The 25,088-nt window shown below is 47.2% G+C and overlaps 11 protein-coding genes across 11 annotated transcripts; 5 read left to right on the plus strand and 6 right to left on the minus strand.

Annotated features, from left to right (window-relative positions):
* Positions 1-526: 526 nt before the first annotated feature.
* On the minus strand, positions 527-801 carry N7483_008390 (uncharacterized protein; the record flags this gene model as incomplete). The annotated part of the gene is made up of 2 exons (XM_057091817.1): positions 527-540; positions 618-801. The coding sequence occupies 2 exons, from the start codon at positions 799-801 to the stop codon at positions 527-529; spliced, it is 198 nt and encodes a 65-aa protein (XP_056942991.1).
* A 3,305-nt stretch (positions 802-4,106) lies between these two features.
* Positions 4,107-4,495, minus strand: N7483_008391 (uncharacterized protein; the record flags this gene model as incomplete). The annotated part of the gene is made up of 2 exons (XM_057091818.1): positions 4,107-4,160; positions 4,304-4,495. 2 exons carry the CDS (start codon positions 4,493-4,495, stop codon positions 4,107-4,109), a joined length of 246 nt encoding a protein of 81 aa, XP_056942992.1.
* A 1,088-nt stretch (positions 4,496-5,583) lies between these two features.
* N7483_008392 (putative MFS transporter) lies at positions 5,584-7,235 on the plus strand (the record flags this gene model as incomplete). Its single annotated transcript, XM_057091819.1, has 3 exons — positions 5,584-5,921; positions 5,948-6,648; positions 6,703-7,235. The coding sequence occupies 3 exons, from the start codon at positions 5,584-5,586 to the stop codon at positions 7,233-7,235; spliced, it is 1,572 nt and encodes a 523-aa protein (XP_056942993.1).
* Positions 7,236-7,496: 261 nt separating this feature from the next.
* N7483_008393 (Asp-tRNA(Asn)/Glu-tRNA(Gln) amidotransferase subunit GatC) lies at positions 7,497-8,060 on the minus strand (the record flags this gene model as incomplete). The annotated part of the gene is made up of 1 exon (XM_057091820.1): positions 7,497-8,060. The coding sequence occupies one exon, from the start codon at positions 8,058-8,060 to the stop codon at positions 7,497-7,499; it is 564 nt and encodes a 187-aa protein (XP_056942994.1).
* Positions 8,061-8,333: 273 nt separating this feature from the next.
* sec17 (alpha-soluble NSF attachment protein SEC17) lies at positions 8,334-9,512 on the plus strand (the record flags this gene model as incomplete). The annotated part of the gene is made up of 6 exons (XM_057091821.1): positions 8,334-8,366; positions 8,472-8,595; positions 8,672-8,802; positions 8,846-8,979; positions 9,045-9,219; positions 9,273-9,512. 6 exons carry the CDS (start codon positions 8,334-8,336, stop codon positions 9,510-9,512), a joined length of 837 nt encoding a protein of 278 aa, XP_056942995.1.
* A 542-nt stretch (positions 9,513-10,054) lies between these two features.
* Positions 10,055-12,545, minus strand: N7483_008395 (small subunit rRNA maturation protein TSR1; the record flags this gene model as incomplete). Its single annotated transcript, XM_057091822.1, has 2 exons — positions 10,055-12,291; positions 12,440-12,545. 2 exons carry the CDS (start codon positions 12,543-12,545, stop codon positions 10,055-10,057), a joined length of 2,343 nt encoding a protein of 780 aa, XP_056942996.1.
* Positions 12,546-12,834: 289 nt separating this feature from the next.
* Positions 12,835-14,504, plus strand: N7483_008396 (WDR46/Utp7 family protein; the record flags this gene model as incomplete). The annotated part of the gene is made up of 2 exons (XM_057091823.1): positions 12,835-13,464; positions 13,530-14,504. 2 exons carry the CDS (start codon positions 12,835-12,837, stop codon positions 14,502-14,504), a joined length of 1,605 nt encoding a protein of 534 aa, XP_056942997.1.
* Positions 14,505-15,275: 771 nt separating this feature from the next.
* N7483_008397 (urease accessory protein UreG) lies at positions 15,276-16,314 on the minus strand (the record flags this gene model as incomplete). The annotated part of the gene is made up of 2 exons (XM_057091824.1): positions 15,276-15,915; positions 16,139-16,314. The coding sequence occupies 2 exons, from the start codon at positions 16,312-16,314 to the stop codon at positions 15,276-15,278; spliced, it is 816 nt and encodes a 271-aa protein (XP_056942998.1).
* Positions 16,315-17,262: 948 nt separating this feature from the next.
* Positions 17,263-18,836, minus strand: N7483_008398 (LIM domain-binding protein; the record flags this gene model as incomplete). Its single annotated transcript, XM_057091825.1, has 3 exons — positions 17,263-18,030; positions 18,081-18,368; positions 18,444-18,836. 3 exons carry the CDS (start codon positions 18,834-18,836, stop codon positions 17,263-17,265), a joined length of 1,449 nt encoding a protein of 482 aa, XP_056942999.1.
* A 548-nt stretch (positions 18,837-19,384) lies between these two features.
* On the plus strand, positions 19,385-20,056 carry N7483_008399 (uncharacterized protein; the record flags this gene model as incomplete). The annotated part of the gene is made up of 2 exons (XM_057091826.1): positions 19,385-19,421; positions 19,536-20,056. 2 exons carry the CDS (start codon positions 19,385-19,387, stop codon positions 20,054-20,056), a joined length of 558 nt encoding a protein of 185 aa, XP_056943000.1.
* Positions 20,057-21,796: 1,740 nt separating this feature from the next.
* Positions 21,797-24,658, plus strand: N7483_008400 (ATP-binding protein; the record flags this gene model as incomplete). The annotated part of the gene is made up of 1 exon (XM_057091827.1): positions 21,797-24,658. One exon carries the CDS (start codon positions 21,797-21,799, stop codon positions 24,656-24,658), a length of 2,862 nt encoding a protein of 953 aa, XP_056943001.1.
* Positions 24,659-25,088: the final 430 nt, after the last annotated feature.

Below are 25,088 nucleotides of genomic sequence, written 5' to 3' on the forward strand. Positions count from 1 at the left end.
TGACAAATCTCGGGCTGCACAGACCGAAAAAGAAAGTATAGTTCAAGCAACTTGGCGAGATATTCTATGATATGATCTCCACTTATTTACAGGGATTTAGCTTGGATCTTCAGTCGGAGTCAGTCCCAGATAACCCCGTCTACGGTAACCTCTCTGTCTCCTCAATAATTCTGCAACTTTTGAAAGAGCAAGCAAAAGCATGTACATCGTAGAGAGATCCCGAGAATTTTCCTCTCATTTTGGTAGGTCCTCATAGTGAAAGACGCCTATGCTACTAATTATAGCTTAGGTCCCTTGGTCTTCAGAGTGTGGAATGAAAAATGAAATCATCTCTTCCATTGGTTCAATGATCAGATCAATATTAGGACCCTTATTAAGCATCAGTTGAAGTTTCAACAACACCAAGTACCCTAATATATGGTGAGCATGGAAACTCCGTATATCCACTGCACATGTGGCAGATTCCAAGGAAATAACTCACTCGTCCTCTCTGAGTATGAGATGTTCTTCTCCATCAATTGTTATCTTAGTCCCAGCGTACTATATGAACTGTCAACGTAACCTTCTGAGCCCTTTCATAGGATAATTGTGTACCTTTGAGAACAATACCTTGTCACCTGGCTTGATCTCCATTTCACTAACACTTCCATCTTCGAGGGTCTTGCCGCGACCGACTGCCATGACTGAACCCTGGACGGAGGATTTTTGCTCCTCTGCATCCGGGTTGACTATAATTTTACCCTCGAGGGGCTTGGTTGTCTGTATAATTTCAAGTTGTGAGTATAAATTGAACTTGGTCATTTCATTTTTTATATTCAAGTTTTACAATATCTATCAGTAATTTCGAAAGAAATGTTAAGAACGTACCATCTTTGCTTAGGGTCCCGATTGACTTTGAAATAAAATGAAGTAGTCATCTGATATAATTCAAATGTTCAGTTAGGTGGAACTAGGAGCTTAATTTATAATAGACTAAGAACGTTGACACTATGAGTAATATTAGTACCAATCAGTCTCATTATGGATAAAAGAGAGGAAAATACACAAAATAACTAAAATAACATACGTATCTACATAATATGCATAGTAAAAGGGAGGACTGTGATCTTATGTGTAACAGCACCTGGGCACTTGACTCGGAGCTTAAATTTGGTCAACCCTCCAGCCTGCCAGTGGGGCTGTAGAAATAGATGGACTAATAATCCAATCATCCATATGAGGTATATCTCACGCAATTTGGAGTACAGAGTAACGAGATAGATAGAGTAGCGAGATATATGAATTAACCAAGTAAGACATTTATATTTGGAAGGGATATCCATCTGGACATTCTCTACAAGAGAACATTTGAATTTGAGACAATAGGCTATGATTATATTGGGACAAATACTAAGCAGCTAGCTGCCCAGGTGTGCTACCAGTACGTGAGACTCATGTGCATCCATGCCATTTAGTTCGCAACACAATATGAGCACTTCCAAAGTTACGCTACTCTATGTGGATTTAAAATTCGACTTATGACAGCTCTGTAATTATTTTTGTGATTTCGAGAATCCAAAAATGGAGCGAAACCATTATGAATTGAAAGGAAATAGAAGCCAAAAACTAGAAGAAAAAAGCAGAGCACAGAGCTTCAGCCCCTAGAGGTTATCAATCACACCGTGACCATCCACCAATGGCAGTTGACGGGTACAGACTTCAAGTTGGCATCAGACCTGTACATGTGCCATTGCTGGCTGGGAGGAGGGGTTATACATAATAGGTCAAAAGTCTGGGTACACTCCATATATAAGATTTCGGCCGAAAAAGATAACCCCCACGTTAAAGAAATTCTTAAAAATCCAATTCTCAATATTCCGGCTTGAGATTGACTAAGAATACAAATAAATGAATAGACTTTCCCTTCATACACTAATATTTAGTGTAATACCCCCGAACGTTGTAAACCGCCTTACAACGCTTAGTAAATGACCGGATTAAGCCATCGATGATTTCTTGTGGAATATTCCACCAGGCACGCTTCAATAAATCATGAAATTCAGTCCAGGCCACTAAGGAACGTCCGGTATGTCGTAGATCAGGGCGTAATTTAAAAACCTTGCGTTTTAGCAGGAACCAGCAGACCTTAATTGGGTTTAAATCTGGTGAATGGGCAGGCCAACCCATGATGTGTATTCCATGAGCTATAAAAAATTCTTGTGTAGTCTCTGTGGTATAAGACCTAGCATTATCTTGCTGAAAGATTATATCTGATATGTAAGGGTATAAAAAAGCTTATTTAAGAGCCCACTGGTAAGATCTAGCTGAGTATCCACCACAAGGGGCTTTGGAATCACGCTATATGATAACTAGATCCGTACAGTTACTAATCCAAATACCACCCTAGAACATTTAGGCAATATTATGGCCATTGTTAGTTAGATTAACTAGGTCATATCAATAGGCCTCTAAAGCTAGTTCAAATACCTATTAAGTTATTAAATCTGATCACCTTTGAACTAAGCATTTATCGCTGAATACTTCTAATTCGTTGAAATACTGCCATTGATGTGTAAAATTCAGCCTCTGACGGATATCTCCTTTCTTTAATAGGATTCGACGACGGGATTTCCATTTATGGATCTTATAGTGGCGTAAGCATCGGTAGGCAGTTGATCTTGATATGCCTAGGCCTGTCTTAGCAATCAGGGCTGCCCAGCTCATTCTGGGGAACCTACGACACATCTGATAAACATAACGCGTAATTCGATTACTAACCAAGGTAGGGCGACCTGAGCGAGGACGCGACTTCATGTTGTTATGTTCCTGAAAGCGTTCCATCGTACGATATACAGTCGTGCGGCTGATTTGAAAATCACGCGCAATTTGAGCTGGTTTATTACCCAGTTTAACTGCTGTGCCGATAGTAAAACGTAGTTCAGCTGATAGCTTTGTATTTTTTGGTCGATTTCCATTAATCACCGTGCCGAAAGCTCTCATCTTGGTGGTATTATGAATTTTGGAAGTTGGTGGGTTGAAAAATTAAAGTTCTACAGAAAAAGTGTACCCAGACTTTTGAACAGGCATGTACATATACATACCCAAATTTTGTCCCATAATGTGCACCTTCAGATACATTGTATTCAAATAATCTCTCTACTAGTATTAACCTTCGCCATCTATCCTTCCTTGATATGCCTCTGAAGTTATTGTAGTCTTCTTCGTTACCAAAATCTGCTTTCCACTCGCCTCGACTCCTGCATCCTGCCTAGAAATTCCACTGTGGCGAGATGCACATGTTACAGCATTGCCTGGAAGACTCCAGGGTTTTGGTGTTTGTTCACTCAGCGGTACCCATGCCTGATTTTGTTCTCTACTGTCATCCAAATACCCCCGACCAGTAGAGCGTTTTCCCGAGCTTCGAGAGGAAAACCCGGCGGCGCTTTTTATATCTTGTGTGAATCTGACGAAAAATGGACGGAGGGTAGGAATGGAGCCGAATATGATGATGAACCACATCTCAGTCAACACCCAGGTGTTGAGTTTGTAGATCGCATAGGTCAGATCGGAGGATTGAAGAATGGAGGCAATTGCAATGGTCTTGTTGATTCCGGCTATTCCTGCTCTATACCTAGTCAGACGAAGAAGAAGATAGAAGGATTTTAACATTCAAGGATACCTACATCAAGCCGCCTCCCATAATTAAGCAAAGTCCAATTTTTGTGGAGAGTTTCATTAACTGGAGTCTTCCGATAATGTAAACAGGGTATGTGGCTAGGAAGAAGTCTGAGAATGCTCCGATACCTATTATTGACGAATTAAGCCAGAGGAAATTGGATTCACTTTGGGAGGAGGGCGCAGATGAAGAAAATAACCGTTGACACCACTTACTTCCTTGAGCATATCCAACCTGCGAGCAAAGAAGGATTCCATCGCATGTTCCCGGGAGAGAATTATCCCACAACTTTGCCGTTGGCGTGCATTGCTTGAATATCAGTCCGATTTCAATCACGTTGATGATCGCTTGAGTCGCTCCAACAATGTATAGAAGATACCTGCTCCTACTTCTAGTGCCGCTTTGAATAGTCAACAAGAAAGCAATAACAGCAATACGTGCGATGACCAAGTCAAGTATCGCTATCACTTGGGCAATCCAGCTCCATAAGTTTGTTTGCACAATCCTATGAGGAGACAGGAGGTTCTGGTGGGTTCCAAGTCCATACCAAACGCTCACTGTCATCGTACTCTCAGCTGCTAGAGCCACAGTCTGTCCCAGTCAGAATTCAAATCCGCCACATTCGAAGGAAATTGCCATTTCACATACAAAAGCAATCATCACCCAGACAAAGTCCCATCGCAGACCAAACAAGCCTGAAGATAATTGTCGCGACGGAGAAATCGACGCTGTCTTGGCTCGAAGGACGATTAAAATCAATGCGAGTCCCATTTCCGCCCATGTTACTCCCATAACTACGGGGCCCTTTCCTCCATTGGCAGTGGAAGAGCCATTTGTCATTGTCTTCAAGTTGACGTGGACAAGATCCGACGGGAATAATCACCAGAAGATCCGAGAGCTATTCCCGGGGTAGACGGGTTGTATATACATTCCAGTGAGAAGAATTCCCGTGCTGACATGGTGCTCCCTAGGACTCGATTGACTTTGTCTTCTGCCTCCTTACAAGCTTGGAATCCTGACTAGCGACCGTCACGTTGCCATCGGGCACCCGGCTTGTGTGACCCCAAATACTTTGACGAGTTTACGATCGGCCTCGAGCCTTCCGATACGCAAGGTCACCACCACGTTGAAAAGTCAAAAAGTCGGAGGCGTGGAGATCAGGCTATCCTCCACTACTAGCGTGGTTGGAAATGCTAAAGGATATGTAGATCATGCAAGCCAATTTTCTCTTGTTTGTGATTACTATTGAGCCCCTTGTTGCACTAATGCATGAAAATGCACCTCCAGGGCTACCTGCCTGTTTTGGACCAATCTGCGCTCAGTTGAAACCGGGGATCAGCATCAGCATCTCTTTCTGAATAGGAATTGTTGCAGCATCGAGTTTGATGGAGGCATTTCTTCATTCTTTTTCATTTGTTTCAGATTGGTTTGACAAAGCTTGGGAACTCTCCTTTTATACCAATTCATTTCATGAGTGACTTGTTCTAGACAATATCAATTACGAGACAAACCCCAAGAAAAACACCTCTCAATCAGAGTTCTCCTGTATCACCATGTGGTTAGGAGCGATTAGGCCACCCAAGCATATCGGCATGGCTCAAACTTGGTGGGTGGTTCAGAGAATTGTACTTTGTTACTAACCCCTGGGATTCGCCCACGTTTCCTCGATGCAACCATTCTACTGAAATTATAGACATGATTTGCCTGGACCAGTCTCTTGATCAGTGTTGTTCATCTACTGTGATCTACTCTCGATAGCTCAAATGCTAGCCTTGCTACTCCCCCTCGTTTTATTTCTCCGAGTTCGAAAAGCAATTTCAGTTTTTCCTCCTGTCTACCCTGCTTGTACGACCTCATAAGAATTTTCTTGTTCCACTTTGCTTTTTCGTTTTGTGTTATTCTTTGACCGGCAGTCCTTCATCATCACAATGGCCTCACCTATACCGCCATATGAAAAGTCGGTCAATCATCTAAATGCTCCTGGAGTGCTCGAGGAAGTCGAGGCTCTTGAGGGCTACGTGATCGATCCGAGCCATTATGCAGACAATGCAGCTAGGCTAAAGACCACCAAGGACGGTCGATTTGTTCTTATTCCACAACCGTTGGACTCTACAGAAGACCCGTTGAACTGGAGAGAAAGTAAGAAGCTCCGCATTGTTGCAATCATCGCGTACATTGCCTTGTTAGCGGACTACACAGGTGGGACAGCGATCATCACTGTTATTCCACAGTCTATGTCAGCATTCCACATAAGCATGGACTCCCTGTACATTACTAACTTTAAAATTATAGACAATGGGGCCTATCTCAAGAAAAAGTCCAGAGAGCCGTTGTGGGAAACCTCTTCACGATTGGTGTCTGTGGATTAGTTGTTGTGCCCCTGACAAGCTATTTCGGGCGCTGGCCAGTCACCTTGGTTTTTCAATGTATGATGTTGGGAACCTGCGTCTGGTCTGCAGCAGCCACGAGTTTTCCCTCGTATCTTGCAGCACGAATTCTTAACGGTTTCTTTTGCAGTGTTGGACAAGGAGGTGCGTTGTTATGGATCAAGGATCTATTCTATTTCCATCAACATCCGCAGGTCATCAACTATGTTGAATTCTCGATCATTCTGAGTCCCTACCTTGGTCCACTGATTACTTCCTTCATTGTATCGGAGGTGAGCTGGAGATGGGCATTCTGGGGTTGTACTATTCTGTCAGGAATTGGCCTGATTCTTGTCTTCTTTATGGATGAAACGCTCTTTGACCGCAAAAATCCTATCACATTGCGAGGCTCTTATGTTTCTCGTATTCTCGGAGCTAATCAGGCTCAGAATTGGAAGCACAAGAGCTTCTTATCCTGCATGTCACGCCCCATAGTGGCTATAGCCAAAGTTCCTGTGCTTATCATTATCATATACTACTTTCTCAACTTTGCTTGGGTGATTGGTGTGAATACAACCATCGCGATCTGGCTTAGCGATATCTATGGATTCTCAACCCGTGGCATAGGTGAGCCTTGAGCCTAGATGAGCACCAGATATCCCACAAACTGACTACTCATAGGCTACTTTTATTTCTTTGGAATTGTCGGCTGTCTCGTCGGCTGGTTCATTGGTCACTTCCTCCACGATGCTGTTGGAAGATACTATACCAACCGACATGCTGGACGTTTACATCCCGAGGCCAGACTCATAATCACATACCCAGCCACGATTCTCTGTTGTGTCAGTCTTATTATTCTTGGACTCGCATTTCAGATGCATTGGCACTATATGGTCATTGCGGTATTTGCTGCGACGCAATGTGTGGGAGTCATGATTGTCACCACTGCAGTGAATGCCTACTTGCTTGACTGCTACCCTGAAGGATCAGGTGAAGTAGGTGCCTGGGTCTCGGCGAGCCGAAGCTGGGCTGGATTTATGGCAACTTATATCCAAATTGAATGGGTGGATCGTACTGGGCCTGCGAAGGCGTTGGGTATCCAAGCTGGGATTACTGCTGCGTCGTTGTTTTTCATGGCTTTCTTGCAGGTATATGGAAAGCGAATGAGGAAATGGCAGGGTCGGATGGTTTTTCAAGTTGGGAATACTGTTTGATTTATAATGAGTTATGAAGAAGGTCGCGTTATAGTAAAAAATGGACCAGCTATACATACGAGGTTCTTGGTTACGACGAGTAGAATCCACGGCAGGAATCCCCCAATGGTTTGAAGCCACAATTACAAGAGACATAATTATTTTAACTCAAAAACAGTATGAGAACAATGATGAGTTAGGAGGCAGGCAGGCCAATAGCTGCTCCCATGGGGTATATTTAATAGTACAATGAGAGATAGTATACAGATACAAATGAAAGCCTTAGCTGCTGCCAGTTTCAACAACAAAATATTTTCCTTTTGTCTTGGAAGCAGAGCCAAGCACATTGCCATCCCAAGTCTCCCCATCCGGACGATCATTTTTCTTGTCCTGTGTGCGCTGAATCCTCCTCTGTCGCCCACTAACATTCTCCTTGGTAAGTGCATCACGAAGCTGGTCAAGCCCAATGGTTGTTTCCTTAACAGCAGCGGCTGTCTCATCTCGGATACTGCGCAGTGGCTCAACACCTGTGGTATCAACCTGCTGCATTTCTTTCACGAAATGGATTTGTGACTCTAGTGTCTGCAACATAGACTGCTCTTCTTCCGCGTTGGAGGGTTGTGGTAGAGCTGATAGACGAAGGAGATGGCGGAGTTGTTTCGGGGTGATTGAAAGAGTAGATGGCGTAGAATTTTCATCGGGGAGTAATGCTCTGACCGACCAGCTTGGTTTAGCAAGCATTGACTCCAGTTCAGCAGGTATTTGAGTGCTTGAGTAGGTGCGGATGATCGGTGTTCTGTGTCGCAAGGACCGAGGAAGGCGCGAGGCCGCGCGCAGAAGAGACATTATTATAGAGTGATTTAAATTTGCGTCTTAGGATCTGTCTGATCACCACGTATCACTGAATTATGAGACCTGACAGGAAAATCCTTTGTATTGAAAGACGTTGCGAATGTTGAAAAGCAGCTAAACTGAAATGCGGGCAAAAGAGACACCGCCTCCGCCGATCGACAACATCGATGAGATAACCCGATTATACTCCAACCTTAGCATTCTCCTACCCAACCCTTCCAATCTGAATCAAACCAAGGCGGAATACACAGATTCCTCTACATCGCCATGGCTCAAGATCCCCGAGCCCTCCTCCAAAAGGTGAGCTTGGATCTCTTTACCCCTCGTTATGCAGATGTACCTAAAGCTAGGTAATGACGAAAGCCCGTGATAACTAACCATGTCTTGCACCGAGCGGGGATATAGGCCGACAAAGCTCTTTCTGGCGCCTCAGGAGGCTTTAGCTGGTTTGGAGGACGCACTGAGAAATACGAAAGTGCCGCAGATCTGTTTACCCAGGCAGCGAATGCCTTTCGAGTCCAGAAGTTGAGTGAGTTCGCCCCCTCATACTCGCCACGTCGACTGTAGCTGTTTACTGACCTCTTGGTTGTTTCGCATATATTTAGATAAGGAAGCTGGTCAAGCTTTTGAGCGTGCGGCTGCGATTCAGACCCAGAATCTTAACGAACCCGACGATGGTGCGAATACCCTCCAGGAAGCTTTCAAGGTGTACCGCAAGTCAGACCCGGAGGATGCGGTCCGCGTGCTCTCTAGCGCGATTCAACACTACGTACTTAAAGGGAAACTTGCGCCGTGCTGCTACCCAACAGCAATATTTGGCTGAGGTTTATGAGGTTGAGCTGGGCGATATGAAGAAAGCGTTGGATGCATATGAGAAGGCTGCGGAGTGGTTTGAGAGTGACAATGCTGAAGCGTGAGTATATCCTTGTGGGGGAGACCATGTATAGTTGGATACTGTGCTAACAAATTGGACTATAGTCTCGCGAACAAGCACTTCCTCAAAGTGGCAGACCTCGCTGCTTTGGAAGGAGACTACTACAAATCCATCAAGCACTACGAGCGCATTGCCAGCCAGTCCATGAACAACCATCTCATGAAGTGGTCAGTGAAGGACTACTTCTTGAAGGCAGGAATCTGCCATCTTGCCACCAATGTATGTCTTCTTCCGCCTGTGTGCTTCAATCAAATCCATTAACCTAAATCTAGGACCTTGTCGAAACAAACCGGGCATTCGAATCCTACCGAGAAATTAACCCTGCCTTTGTCTCAGAGCGAGAGCACCAGCTTCTGGTGGATCTTCTTCAGTCTATCGAAAGCAAGGATCAGGAGATGTTCGCCGATAAGCTATTTCAATTTGACCAGCTCAGCAAGCTCGACAAGTGGAAGACGACTTTGCTTTTGCGTATCAAGAACAATATCGAGGAAGAAGAGGAGGACTTCTCGTAGAAGATGATTACTTGTTTTTTAATGCTTGGTTCTGATTCCCCCGCCTTTGCTGTGCAAGGAATTTTGTTTGGATGATTTTTCACTCTTGGGTAGTTGGTTGCCCTTCATTGTCTCTTTTCATCTGTATGGCTTGGAAATACATACACACAAGCCTTGCAGTGACACCCTGATGTTACGTACTTGAGTAGATAGTACATCTTGAAATGAATGCTAGACGATTCAAATGCCAGATCAGAAGCGAAAGTATACAAATTAAAGTACTATAGGGTTGAGGAAATTGGCGGGTATACATGCACAGCATGGTTTATGCGATCGTATAGGTGCACCTACGAGAAAACTACTACATCAAAACTCCAAATCGAAGACAAAAACTTGAAAAAATCGTCACTCATTATGAAATCTCTCAGATCTATTTACTTTTAAGGTGTATCAAGACAGAGTCCTGGAGTATTGAGGGTATCAAGAACCATCACCCATCGTCTCATATTCACAATAATATGACACTCATCCATCCCATATAACAAAGCGCCAGAATTGTGCATTTAAGCACAAACAGCCTCCAAAGCTCTGGCCTTGCGAGGGAAAACACGCTTGTACAGACTGATTCCAATGGAATCTTGTGGGTTGATCTTGGCATCGAATGTAGCCTTGAAGTAACCGTGCGTACCGAGACCCTCCTTGATGTATCCACTGCGGCCGCGACGGGTCCAGAGCTGCAGAGCCTTGAACCAGCTGACGTCTTCAGAATTGAAGAACATGTAACGGACTGTGACGACCTTCTTGTGGATCTTGTATGGGTGTCCGGTAAGGATAGCACGCTTGGCAATAACACGGGCTGGGTCGGGGGCAACGACTGTGCCAGTAGCGATAAGATCGAGTCGGTCCAAGGACAAAGGCTGTTCCTTGTCGTCCGCTGAGTCGAGGACCTCAGGGTCTTGCTCGACGGGCTTGTTCTTGAAGACAAGCACAGGGACAGCACCCCAGGTCATGGGTCCAATCCAGGATGCGATGGCGCTACGGCCTGGATGCAGGAAGCGATCGAACTTGTGCACGTTGTTGGGAGTGTTGTCAGAAGATGAGAAGATAGGGTTGACCACCATACGGCGAGGTCCACACTGAACGATAATCTCCTCCTTGGCCCTGAGAGGCTTCTCGACGTATGAGCTCATAGTCATGTTGATGTTAACAACGGTGTGCTTGTGCTCATGGCGGAGCAGCGAGAAGAGTGAAACGGGCTGGGGCTTGTTGCGGAGCAAGGCAGGAACAGCACGAAGGTGGACATCAACGCGGATACCCGGGTTAACACCGCCGACAAGAGCCTCACGGGTGACACGGTTCTTGGTACCCTTGTAGTCACCAAACTGCAGCAGTCTCCGCCAATCCTCAGGCTCGAAGGGGCGATCCTCAGATGTCTCCCAGGGACTAAGCTTGAGGTTCTTAAGACCACGGAAACGGGCCAGACGCTCTCTAGCCAGGACATTGGGGTGCAACTCAATTTCATCGGGGAACTCAAGGTCTTCTTCGGCCTCAGTCCGGCGACTGGCACGGTAATCTGCAAGTTGTTGGGCCTCATCCTCTGGCGATGGGTCAAGGAACATCTCTGATTGAGGGTACTCGGAGGGTCCACCCTCGGTCATAGCATCTGCATTGTCAGGGAAGATACCATCCTCGGGGGCACCGGTTGTATCCATCTCCATCTCCTCATCCTCCTCTCCGTCATCGATGTCAGAGCCAGAGTCGGAAACATCTTCAAGATACCAAGCAGACTGGTATTCAGAGGTACCCTTCGGCAAGCGCTTAGGCTTTTCGGGAATGTGTGAATCATCGTCTGAGAAGTAGTGGTGATCATCAAGCAAGACACCCTTACGCTCAGTTTCGGCTAAAGAGTGCATGTCGTCATCGTGGTCCTCCATCTCAATTTCCTCTGGCGCCACAGTAGCCATATCATCCTGATCGGCAGTGGGTCCATCCAGGACTTGAACAGTCTCGTCGGTGTCAACGTTCATATCATCATCACGCTTGCTCTTAGTGGCGAGCAAAGGAGCAGCAGTAATTGAAGCGATCTGGAAATCGCCCCAGCCGGGGATATGAGTGATTCGGTCCGCCTTCAATCCCATTCCACGCACAACACCGGTAATGACAACATCGTCTACCACTTCCGCGTTGACTTCTGGCCACTGGACATTTTCGATGAACATCCAGCTGCGCTCATCACGCCAGCGGATACCCTTAGGTGTCGCAGTGCAAAGTGAGCGGATAGCGTTAGAGCATTCCTGTCGCGAGTCCAGGGACATAACCTTCTCAACGGCGGGGAAGAAGTGGTTGATGTAAGACTTGAGAGAAGCAGCAACTTGGGAGCGCTTCTTGACAGGGTTCACCTGGTCCAGACCCTGGACAACAGTGATAACATTGGAGATACCCTGGCTTTCAATCGAGCGCAACAAAAGCTCGGCATCTTCTTCCAGCATGTCCTCGGCGGACATGACCAGAACAACGAAATCGGCCATACGGCATACATCTAAAGCGTGCAAAAGGTCGAATTTGGATGGAATGTAAAGAAGACTTTGGCGAAAACGGTCGATGCGCACACGGGTGACGCTGTCGGGCGAAACTGCAGTGGAAACATCGACGCTCTCGTTCAGCGCGCTGATGGCAGCCGTGGCATCGATCTGAGCGGACAATGGCACAACAGCGACGTGGCGAGGAGCACCATTTTGACCGGTGAAAACGCTGTTGGCCTGGGCCTTCTCCTGGTGCTTCAATTGTTGTCTCTGGCGAGCTTGGTTACGGCGATCGAGTCTCGACTTGAGCTGCTGGTGGGGGGGTTTTGCGAGTGCCCCGCTCTCCCTCGACTTTGCCTAGATGGATGTCAATATATGATACAAAAAATTCCAGTATATTTTGTGCTCAATTATGATTATGCATACCCTTAGCCTTCTCCTTCAGAGCACTCTTGGAGGCATGCTTGCTCTTGTAAGGCTTGTGGGAAACCTTGGTGGTAGAGCGGTGGTGGTGCACCTGGGTGGGCGCCATGTTGGCACTGGACCCTTTAAAACGATATGGGAGGGAGTCCAGTTTGAAGCGAAGAAGGATCTCCTCAAGACCTCTTCCAATGAGATTTTTTAATAGAGCGAGATGAATATAGACGGCGATGTCTACTAAGACAAAAAAAATTGCCGATAAGAAAACAAAAATTTGATAGTGGAGAGGATAAGCGGAAGCGGTGAGAGTCGGCGAAATTTTTTGGATTTTACGATTCTCCGCAACAGCAAGAGTTGACTCTTCTCTTCTTTTCGATTAGCTTGACAGCCCATAATTCATAATGGCGCATCCAACTTCCAAGGCCGTTATGTCGGCCGAAGAGCGTGCCGAGAAGCAAAGATTTTCTCAGGCCGAAAAGGTCTACGGCCGTGGCAAAGCAGTATCATCGAAGGGTGTTCATGACAAGAAGCTTCGTGCCAACCTTAAGGCGCAAGAAGCAAAACAAAAACAGGCAATTTTGCAAGCGAAGGATGCCGAGATTCTGCTGGAGCATGAGGCGGGATTCCTTGAGCCTGAGGGTGAAATCGAACGAACCTACAAAGTGCGACAGGATGAGATTCAAGAGAGCGTTGGAATCGAGACTGCGAAGAAGGGCTTCGAGCTCCGATTGAACGACTTCGGTCCCTATCGCATGGACTACACACGGAACGGTCGCGATCTTCTATTAGCTGGTCGCAAGGGTCACGTTGCGACAATGGATTGGCGAGATGGCAAACTGGGCTGTGAGCTCAACTTGAACGAGACAGTTCGCGATGCGCGCTGGTTGCATAATAACCAGTTCTTTGCGGTTGCGCAGAAGAAATATGTTTACATTTACGATCATCAAGGTGTTGAATTGCACTGCTTGAGCAAGCATTTGGAGCCTCTTTTCCTTGAATTCCTGCCCTACCACTTCCTTCTTGCCAGTGCTGTGAGTTTTCTGCGGTTCTTACTTAAGTTATCGGCGTAAACTAATCTCTCACTTTCTTTGTATAGCAAATGAGCGGTTACCTCAAATACACTGATACCTCGACAGGTCAAACTGTCGCGGAACTTCCTACCCGTCTTGGACGCCCGACTGCCCTCTGCCAGAACCCATCTAACGCTATTCTCCACGTTGGACACCAGAACGGAACTGTGACTCTGTGGTCACCAAACTCTCAGACCAACCTTGTCAAGGCTCAAGTGCACAATGGACCAGTCCGTTCTCTTGCAATTGACCGCCTGGGTCGCTACATGGTCTCTACTGGCCAAGACCAGAAGATGAATATTTGGGATATTCGTATGTTCAAGGAAGTTCACTCATACTCTTGCTACCAACCCGGTGCATCCTTGTCAATCAGTGACCGTGGTCTTACAGCCGTTGGCTGGGGTACACAAGTCAGCGTTTGGCGCGGTCTCCTTGATGCCGCACAGGCAGACCACGAGAAAGTGCAAAGCCCCTACATGGCGTGGGGTGGTGACGGCCAGCGTATCGAGAATCTCCGCTGGTGTCCTTACGAAGATGTGCTCGGTGTTGGACACGACCAAGGTTTCGCTAGTATCCTCGTCCCCGGTGCCGGTGAGCCCAACTTTGACTCCCTCGAGGCAAACCCTTACGAGAACGTCAAACAACGACAGGAGGCCGAGGTTCACTCGCTGCTTACAAAGTTGCAGCCGGATATGATCTCTCTGGACCCCAACGTTATTGGTCGTCTCGATACTATCAACGACAAGAAGATGCGGGAGGTGAAGGATCTCGACCGTCGGCCCGAGGAGCATATGGAGAAGATCAAGAACCGTGGTCGTGGCCGCAACAGTGCTCTGCGCAAGTATCTGCGCAAGAAGGGTCAAGGCAATGTTATCGACGAGAAGAGACTCAAGGCCGAGGCTTTGCGCAAGGACCATGCCGAGCGTCGCAAGGGCCAGCTTCAAAAGGCGCGCGACGATCTGGGCCCTGCCTTGGGTCGCTTTGCCAAGCGGGATGCTTGATCTTTCTTTGCCTGTTTCTTTTACTTTGCGCTCTCTTCTTTTATCTGTTGTCGATCGGCGAGGAAAAGCACTGTATATCTTCGGACAACCACCAGATACCCAGCCGCGGCTTCTTTGTGAGATACCAAACAAGACTCGGTGGCCTCTGCATTTCAGGCGTTAGGAACGGCATGAATAATGTATGTATAGAAATTTTATGGACAGCCAAAAGCAGTTGATTTGTATTATTGGAGAAATCCGAGCGCTTCGTGCAAGTTTAAATGTCACAAATACTAGTAATTGTAGTTGAGCTCTATTACGCGAATTTCAACTCGAAGTTTGCATGTGCTTAGTGAAATCTTCAACTGGTTAAACTTGAAGGATTAGCTCAGGCTACTACCTATGCATAAAATTAGTGTCTCCACTGGCATGCAGCATCTAACGATCGTTGAAACACCGCCGTGACACTAGTACAGGGCTCAATCCGAGTCGGTAGCATCTACACTGGCAGGTGACTGATGACCGACCCCTTTTTGTATGTAGGTACGTCCAGGGTTAGCTGGAAGGTTAGCTGGAAGGTTATCTGAAAGGGAAGGTTAGCACAGCCACTAGGCTTACTAGTACCATCATGATCATGATATGCATACTAGTAGAAGTTGAACATTTTGAACACATTCATGTTTGAAGGCAACATTTGAACTTGAATTGAACATTTCAATCCGAAAAGCCAGTTATATAGCAGCATATAGCAGCTACAAGATTTGAACTAGTCTTGCAAATATCTCCAGATATCTACTCATCCACGCTACCAGAACCACGAGGAGCACCCTCCTTCCACCTCTGCACACTAACATCATAAGCACCACTTCCCTTCCAAGCACTCAGAATCAAGTTAACAATATGATTCATTCCCTTTCCATCCTTAACAACCGCAAAGATAGTAGGACCATCCTCTCTCATCTTGGCCGCATCCCGCTCCATAACCTTCAAGTCCGCACCAACAGCCTCAGCCAAATCAATCTTGTTGACAATCAGCAGATCCGAGCCAGTGATACCCGGTCCACCCTTACGAGGGACCTTGTCACCACCAGCTACATCAATAACGTAGATAATAAAGTCCGCCAGCTCGCGACTGTAGTTCGCGGCAAGGTTGTCACCGCCAGACTCGATGAGGAGCAGATCGGTGCTGAATTGCTTTTGGAGGGTTTGCAGGGCCAGGAGGTTGGCGCTGATGTCTTCACGGACAGCGGCGTGTGGGCAGCCACCTGTCTCGATGGCGCGGATACGGGAGGGTGCGAGGGCTTTGTGGCGGGTCAGGAATTCGGCATCTTCGCGAGTGAAGATGTCGTTGGTTACGGCGGCGATGTTGTATTCGTCTCGGAGAGCGAGGCAGAGAGCACGCATAAGAGCGGTCTTTCCGGAACCGACGGGACTATAGAGAAATAATTCTTATGTTAGTTTTTAGATCTCATACTAGCTGCCAGTAGGATTTTGGGTTAACTGCTAGGATGGAGGTATATAGATCCGGGGTAAGCTTGGACTAGTAATAAGGCTGGATGATATATAGACATCCACCATACCACTAGTAATAAAAGCTTGAAGCAAGCCATATTCTAAACCCATATTTGCAGTTCTGTTTGTGTTTGCGCACTCACCCTCCAATACCAACAGTGAAGGCACGGTCCTTCCAGTCTCGACCCTCAATCAGCGGCATCTCGCGGTTGATGTAGGAGCCTGGGCCATCGAGGATATCGTGGGAGTGACCGTGACCGTTGAAAGGGTCATCGTGGGAATGGCTAATGCCAGCGTCATGAGAGTGAGAGTGAGCCATTGTATACAAAAGATCTGGATATATGAAAAAGTTGAAATTGGTGGGCTTGGAGGGGCACACAGCAAGGGGTGGAGACTATCGATAAGAAAAAAATGCCGAGAACTGCGATGACAATGCCCGTAACGCCGGACTCGGAGCTCTCCGAGATCATGAATAATACTTAAAAGACTTACTACAAATGGAAAATGATGAAATATATGTATGATGTTCACGCAGATTGCTGAGATATATGGATTCGTCAAATAGCGGCAAACCGATGAGCCCCGGTGTCATTAAGAATCTCAACGACCAGAACCAAAAGGAAACCCCCAAAATGCTCGCAGACGTATTTCCAGAAAACACAAAAGACCTGACGCCAGGTGCGATCGCCAACACGGATATCAAGAGTTTGGCCATATCAATATGACCGAAAAGCAAAGGGGCAAACGCCCAACCCGCAAAAAAGAAGAAATGAAAAAAAGAGGAACAATCCAAAAAAAGTCGTCAATCCCCAGGCGCAAAAAATAAGGAGATTCCAAATATTCCAGAGAACCCAGAACAAAGAATTCAGGCGATGATTCAAAACCAACAGGAAAACAGAACGCTGAAAAGGGAGATAGAGTACATTAAGGGTCGGAGCGGATATTGAGACCAATGGCGTATGAGTGATCAGTAACCACCTGGTGCCAGCTTACCCAGCTGGTAGGATGGGAACCAGACAACTCAACTGCATCGGGAAAGAAGCAGATTTTATCGTCAGAGTACCGAAACGGAAAAACGAAGAGAATATAAAAAAAGGCAGGTTAGGGCATCTGTTCAGGCATCAGCTGGCTCATAAAATGGACAGAAAAGACAAGGGGCAGGCAAATAAGAAATGCCTCGCTTTGGTATCCGATCATGCGCCGATCCCCAACTCTTGAAATGATGAAAAACGAATAAAAATAAAACGAAAAACGAAGACAATGCCAATTAAGACGCTGCTCCCTTCTGTCGCTTAGGCACCCGGGGGCTAGCTTTCACTTTGCCTGACCCAGGCGCATTCCCATTGACTTCGCCCTGGGACTCGTCATTCTCTTGCTTCACCGTACTAGCTCGCCGGCGTTTGTTGCCTCCGACATTAGGACTGTTATTCACACCAGCCGGAGATGGTTGAACCTGCATACCAGGCGGACCAGAAAGCTGACTCTGAGCAGGACTCGCGTGAGCTGAACCAGTCAGGTGGGGCGAGCCTTGGCCCCCAGGCAGGCCAAGATGAGCCATTGCAGGAGATGCGAATTGCGAAGGGGGTCCCATAGTAGGGTTACGGCCCATAGCCTGCATTCCAGCGGCCATGGGGTTTTGGAAGGTTTGATTGGGGTTCGGAGGAGTCTGATGGAAATTGCTGACAAGCCCTCGGAGAGCATCGTTGGCGGGTAGGTGGGGGTTCTGGCTGGAAAAGTTGAAGAGCAATTGCATCTGTGACATCGTTTCGGCCACCTCCAAGAATTGGATGACGGCACCAGGAACACCATTTGAGGTCACCATAGACTCGGGCAAGACTATTGATTGTGTTTGTTTCTGTGCTCTCTTGGCTGCACTCTTCGCGAGTTTGGGGCTTTGCTTCTGCTCCATAGTATCCAGGGACTGCTGAAGCACGCTGCGGGGGATATATTCATTATGACTCTGGACGCTGATGTTAAGCAACTCAATCTTGTTGTTCATATCAAAACTGGCCCGAAGAGTTCCGTGAGTGAAGACCTGGTTATATTAGCGCTTTCCTCATTATAAATAAACTTGTTGGGACTTACCTGGCTTTCATTTGTGTACCAGTAAATGAAAGAGGTACGTCCACTATCAACCACGTGACCGCCGTTGACACCTTCACATTCAGTGGCACCCTCGACAATCATCTGGATGTGGCGTATGCCGCTGGTGAATTGGGTCAGATAATATCTAGCCAGGGCTGGGGTTGAAATTTCGAATATCTTCGATCCAGTCTGGCTGTTCCAAATTCCCTGGCGCAATACACCCATCGGCGAAAAGAAACGATCGACGAAAGCCGTCCAATATGCGAGATCAAGAGCTTCACCGCGACTCTGTAGGAAAAGGGAAAAAAGAGGACATTGTTAGAAAAAGGGCACCCATATTTCATCTGGATAGCTTGTAAATACCTGGAAAGCACTGAGGTGTTCCGCATAGCTATTGAGAATCAAGGCTGGACTATTGTACTGCCTGTTCATCCGTTGTAGCAGTATCGCATTTTGCTGCACTTTCATCTGTTGCTCTCGCTGTGCGGCCAACGCTTGCGGATTTTGCGGGGTCGTTTGTTGACTCTGAGGGCCTTGCTGTTGCTGTTGCTGCTGACCGGGTTGTCCTGGTTGTTGGCCGGGTTGCTGCTGAGGTGGTAGCTGCTGTGGCTGGGGATTGGGAGTGGCTTGAGATGGAGCTCCCTGGGATTGAGGGGGATGAGTTGACGGCGGTTGTGAAGATTGGCTTGGCTGAGGGGTGCCGCCTTGTGGTGGGCCATGTTGAGACTGAGGGGTACCAGCCTGGGTTTCATGCATGCTTGGTGGTTGTGCTGAAGAACGTTGAGGGGTGTGCTGACCCTGCTGGCCGTTATTCGCCTGAGCCTGGGCCTGAGCTTGTGCTTGAGCCTGAGCCTGGGCTTGTGCTTGGGCCTGGGCTTGAGCTTGTTGAGCTTGATGAGCCTGCTGAGCTTGAGCTTGCTGAATAGCGAAGATCTGCTGTTGCTGAATATTCTGTGGCTGACCATGGGGCATCTGCTGGCCCATATGCATTCCCATATTCGCAGGTCGCATACCGGGGTTCGCTTGTTGCATGGCTGCCATCTGTACAGCATTCATTCCCTGGGAACCATTAGGTAATGATACAGGAAGACCGTGTTGCTGCTGTTGATGCTGTTGCTGTTGCTGCTGTTGGTGCTGTATCATCATTCGCTGCCGCATGAGTTGTGCCTGCTGTTGTTGTTGCATGAATTGTGGGTTGTTCGCGACTACAAGTTACGCGATAGCATTAGTATGCGCCCACAAAAAAAATAGAGATCGTTTAAAGAGCGCGGTTCAAGTGTTATCGATCGGAGATCGGTGCCAATATGCGCGCGACCCAGAAGGAAGTTGTAAAGGCGCAGTGTGCGTAGGTTTCCCTCCAATTTGGGACCAATAACAGTAAATCATCGGATGAAAGAACTCACAATTTTGGGGAAATCCCTGTTGCTGGAAAACATGCGCTTGGCCAGGATTAAGATGAGAGAGAGCATGAGCATTCGGCATCGGACCACCATGACCGCCATTGCCGCCCGGGGGCATTCCAGCCATCATGGGACCAGCCTGAGTTACTTGAGGACCACCAGGTGCTGATACACCTGGGTGCATCTGTTGCATCATACCAGGTCCAGGATGACCGGCGTTTGGGTGTTGACCGGCCATTGGGTGGTGACCAGGAGGCAGGCCGTGTTGCGGCATGCCTTGAGCGGGAAACGGTTGCGCCATCATCATTGCTAGCAGGTGGAAGTCACCGCCAACGGGGAGACTTCAAAAAGAAGCGCGACGAAGAGCGGCGAGCAAGCGGCGGATTCTATAAAGGATTGTCCGGGTGGGCGGGCGCGCCTGATAAGTATTGGGAGGCACCCGGTCTTAGCGCTTCGGAGTGGAGGCCCAGGCGGCTTAGTGTAGGAGATGAGGAAAAAGACCGAAGCATGGATCGGAGGCCTCTTTGGTCACCTGCCCTCAATGCAGGCCTCTGTCTCCTAAGAGGAGGGTATTAGTGGTGTTTGGGGGGGTTGACGTTGAGAGGGTTGATAAGAGGGTAGAGTTCTTTTGGGGGGAAGAGGCGGGAGAAGAGAACGGGGGTAGGTTGATGAGTAGGGGAATAGGGAGGCGTGGAGGGGCTGGGGCAACAACATGTAATAGAGAAAAATATATAAAGATATTGACTCACACCACGAAAGCCCAGGACCTCAGTGCTCTTCTCCTTGACGGTGAAAATGAGCAAATGAGTCAGAAAGAGAGGGTGAAGTTGTCAAGATCGCCCGTATATCATGAGAATGATCGCCCGGGTTGAGAGCGAAAGGAACTGGGGACGGAGGAACCGGGTCCGATGAGTGGAGGATGTAACCGAGCAAGAACAACGAGAACAGAGATAGGGAAGAATCGATATGATGATTAAGAATGATTTCTTTGTATTGATTTAGAGAAGAGGTTTGGGAATTATATTATCTATCTTTTTTTTTGCCATCTACATATTATCTTTCCCACTGTACTCTGTATTTCTCTCTCTCCTTATTGCAATTTTCCTAAAAACTGCAATTTTTCACGAGGGTGACCGCTAATCCCAATCGGGGACACCACGTGATATCCGTGTATTTCAACTTTTTTTTTCTTTTTTTCTTCTTCTTCATGTTGATCATTCTCTTCTCCTTCTTCTTCTTTTATTACTGGTTTTGCTTCTTCTTCTTCTCTGGAAAGCAGATGACTCGATTTAACACTCGAGTTATATTCATTCTTTTACCATGTTCTGAGATCATGTGTTATCATAATAATGTCTTATGATACTAGATCTGCCCACTAATCCTTGATCATCTCATCTTCCCAGATAGACCTGCCAAGGTCCCAAGAAAAAAACACTTGCCACATTGGCATTCCCCGAGGTTAGTACTTTTCTCTACAGAGATTCTTCTCTATGCTTTTTTGTTTTCTGTGTTGTTCGAGGATGTCAAACCCTTTTTACTTCTTTACCTTCCAAATCGCCTATGACGAGATAATTCGGGCCTTCCTTTCCCGGTGGGCCTGCTACTTGCCAGTATACTTTGTCTGAGAACACATTTCTATTCATTTATAATTGAAGCAACGAGCATTGCATGAAACATGAACTGATTGTTTTCTCGTTAGGTCACACCATAGCTGCTATATCAGCATGTCCGCCGTTGGGGATCTATCCATTGGGCATAGCCCTAGCTTAGTAAATAACACTCAAAAATAAACAAGTTCTTTCAATTTCACCTCAATTTCTATATTCAATGTTCATTCTGTGTAGATAATTTCAAATGTTTGTTTAGCATTGCTCTTTAGCCCTATTAAGAAGATCTATATTTGAGGCTAGAGTTCAGGAGCTACTTTAAATGTTGGACCTCTGGGACCAAAATTTTTGGTCAGCACTTAAGCATCAATCTTGAAAATCACCCATGGACCTCGTCGTAGAGCGTAATTCTTATATACTTATAATTGATCATTTCTACTAATTCATGCGTGTTCTGGCAATATATCATATTGTCTTTTAAATGGTGTGTAGAGGGTTATTCCCATTGACTGCTAGAAAAAAAACCGTGGATATAGTAGGGCGATTTTGATATAATTTATCTCCACGTGATGATATCTTCCGCGGAGAGAGATCGGGTCCGTAGCCTCGCCATCTCAAAACCACATGTATTCAATGTGCACGTATTTCCCTCTCCCTGATCTTGACCCTTAATTTCCAGTGGCTTCTTGTGCCCTGGATGTATTCGTCAATGCATCAGCTACGGCAATACGTCGTCGTACGCCCATGTCGCTTGATCTCCCATCGCCGGTATCCCACGCCTGTAGCCTCGCGCCGATTCCATTTGTCGCCGCAATGGATGTCTACGCCACCTCACGATCCTCATGACGACTCATCTGTACCATCCGATGCCATTGATGATAGCCAATCCCCGAATATTGAAGATAAATCTACCATCAATGGCTCGTCACCATCCTTGAAGGGCCAGCCGAGCAAGTCAGTCTCAAGACCGTATGGCTCTGCTTTGCGCCGAGCTATGAGAAATCGCCAATCCGAACAACCACAGAACACACAGAAAGACAGAACAACTAAAACGATTCCTGAATGGTTCTCAGATCAAAACTTGGTCATCCACGACTCGGAAAGTGCGGTGCAGATCAAACAACTCCAAATCACAAAGTCAAAACGCATGCCCGATCAGACGAACCCTGAACCGAAGGAGGTTTTTGCTAGTGCAGGCAGAGAAGATCCTTCTGTGTCAGATGGTCCCACAGATCCTAAGGATCCCCAGGAAGAGCTTGATTATGCCGTGCCGGAGGAGATATGGAGCGAGTTGCTAGCGTCAGTCAAAGCTGGCCTGAGATTACCACCCGTACAGTACGCTGAAGAACCCGTGGCGAGAAAATCACACCTCGTCCTCCAATACCCAGGAAATGACGGTATCCCCTTTCTGGATGCCGTTGTACGCCAAGTGTCAAAAGACCTAAAAACCGATCTGATTACACTCAACGCCCAAGACATCGCTCAGCTTTTTAGCGAGTACGACCTCGCAGAAACCGGCTCATGTTCCCCCGTACACTCATTAGGCTATGAGGTCCATCAGCCGGTGGCAACCCTGCCAGAACCAATCCATATGGAAGGAGAAGGGGTCGCTACTGCGGGCCCAGGAATGCGAACTGAAGTGAGCAATCCTAGTTTCATCACCATTGAGTCTGGAAAGGACTCTGGAGATATTCCATTGCGAAACTTGTCGGGTTTGAAGTCACTTTTAGCATCACTCAATGCCCAGGAAAACCAAGATCCAGCTGCGAAGCATGTCGGGCCACGAGCCGATCGACGCTGGATTCGCCTCTGGCATGAAATATTATCTTCACTTGGCCGAGCCCCCAATCCCAATCACAATCCCAACTCCAAGGACGCGGAGGAGTCTGCTGAGCTGGACATCGCATTCCCTGTGCTCCCTCGGGATACCATTGTTCACATCCAAGATTACCGCGATATTCAAAATGCGCAAGAAGGATATCGGGTGATTGACTTTTTGCAAAAGGTCATCAACGAAAGGCGCCGAGATGGTTCCAGGATTATCTTTATTGGAAGCATATCCGAAGAGCCTCGTCACTCCTCTTCACAGGATGGCGCAAAGGTTATGCAGAACCAACTCGAGGACAACTTTTCTAAGACCTTGATTGTCACCCCATCCATGGGATGGAACGCTCTTGAGAAGAGGTTCGCTCAAGACAAAAAGATTCGTACCATGGACATCAATATCCGCAACCTTCAGACTATGCTGCGATTCCGTCTCAATGAGACTTCTTCTCCCGTTAAGGATGATATCTTTAGCCATCGTGCCTGGCGTCTCGACCCGCTATTGATCAAACGATCTGGCATCAGAGAGAATTTCTGGTCCTATAATCACGTCCACTGGCTTGCAACTCTTGCCATTGGTAGCATAGAGCCTGGAGAAACTTTCGGTATCGAACATCTCAGACGTGGTTTTGAGCTGATGGATAAGGGCGATCGAGTCACCAACGATTGGTTGCATGACAACTCCCCCAAGAAAACGGATTCTCGTTACGGAGAAAGCCGAGAGCGACTGTTGGCTTCCTTGCGCAAGACCTGCACTGCGCATGAAAAGAAATTCCTGAATGGCGTCGTGGACGCAAAAAGCATCCGCACTACCTTCGACGATGTTCACGTATCTCCTGAGACCATTGACGCTCTCAAAACACTCACATCTCTCTCACTGATCCGCCCAGAGGCATTTACCTATGGTGTCCTGGCAACAGAGAAGATCACCGGTCTTCTTCTGTACGGTCCTCCAGGTACAGGTAAAACCCTTCTCGCCAAGGCCGTTGCGCGTGAAAGTGGTGCGACCGTCCTCGAAGTAAGCGGGTCGGATGTGTACGACATGTACGTTGGCGAAGGTGAAAAGAACATCAAAGCCATCTTCACTCTTGCTAAGAAGCTGAGTCCCTGCATTGTATTCGTCGACGAAGGCGACGCCATCTTTGGCTCTCGTATTAGTAATTCCAGCAGCCGCACCTCTCACCGCGAGCTTATCAACCAATTCCTCCGTGAATGGGACGGGTTGAACGCTGTCTCCGCATTCATAATGGTAGCCACAAACCGTCCTTTTGATCTCGACGACGCAGTCCTCCGTCGACTTCCCCGAAGACTCCTTGTTGATCTCCCTAACGAGCAAGAACGTCTTGCCATCTTGAAGATTCACCTCAAAGAGGAGCAACTCGAGCCCACTGTTGACCTCGCCGAGCTCGCCAAGCGTACTGATCTGTACTCCGGCTCAGACTTGAAGAATCTTTCTGTTGCTGCGGCGCTAGCATGTGTGCGAGAGGAACATGATGCAGCCGTGAAGCACCAGGGCGAAGAGCCATATCAATACCCGGCTCGACGTACCCTCACCTTCGCGCATTTTGAGAAGGGAATGGAGGAGATCAGCGCCTCGATCAGTGAGGACATGCCATCGGTTGCTGCGATTCGCAAGTTCGATGAGCAGTTTGGTGATCGTCGGGGTAGACGCGTGAAGCCTAAAGGTTGGGGATTTGGGCCTGTCTCTGATGGGTCCAAGACTGAAGGAGTCCGGGTTCGGGACTGAGTCAAACATAGACTCAGTCTCGGATATGATTTACTTCAATGTTTGTGGGATTTGCTCATTCCGAGTCCCCCTTGTATTTCTAGTGTATTATAGACATGTACCAATACATTACTGGTCGAGAGTACCTAAATACCAGACATATTGAGTCTACCTTTTCCTTCTAATAATCCTTATATACAGGGTCCTATACTAAGCATCCTAGGGGTAGCACATTCAGGTTACCAATAATTAGTGTGACCCAGTTCTTAGGGCTATAGAATTAAGAATTTAGAATTTGCTGCATGTCAGTTCTTTATTAATTGACAATAGAGTTTTCATAGCGCCTTGTGTTTCGTAAATAGATCACTATATAGGATATGGTGTGAGCCCGTGTGAGCCCGTGTGACACCGAAAGCTACCTAAGAGTCTGTGGTATTGATACTATTGTTAG

Source organism: Penicillium malachiteum (genome assembly GCF_028827825.1).
Source record: "Penicillium malachiteum strain IBT 17515 chromosome Unknown utg000004l:1.0-4883003.0:1.0-4884900.0, whole genome shotgun sequence".
NCBI classification, from domain to species: Eukaryota; Fungi; Ascomycota; class Eurotiomycetes; order Eurotiales; family Aspergillaceae; genus Penicillium; species Penicillium malachiteum.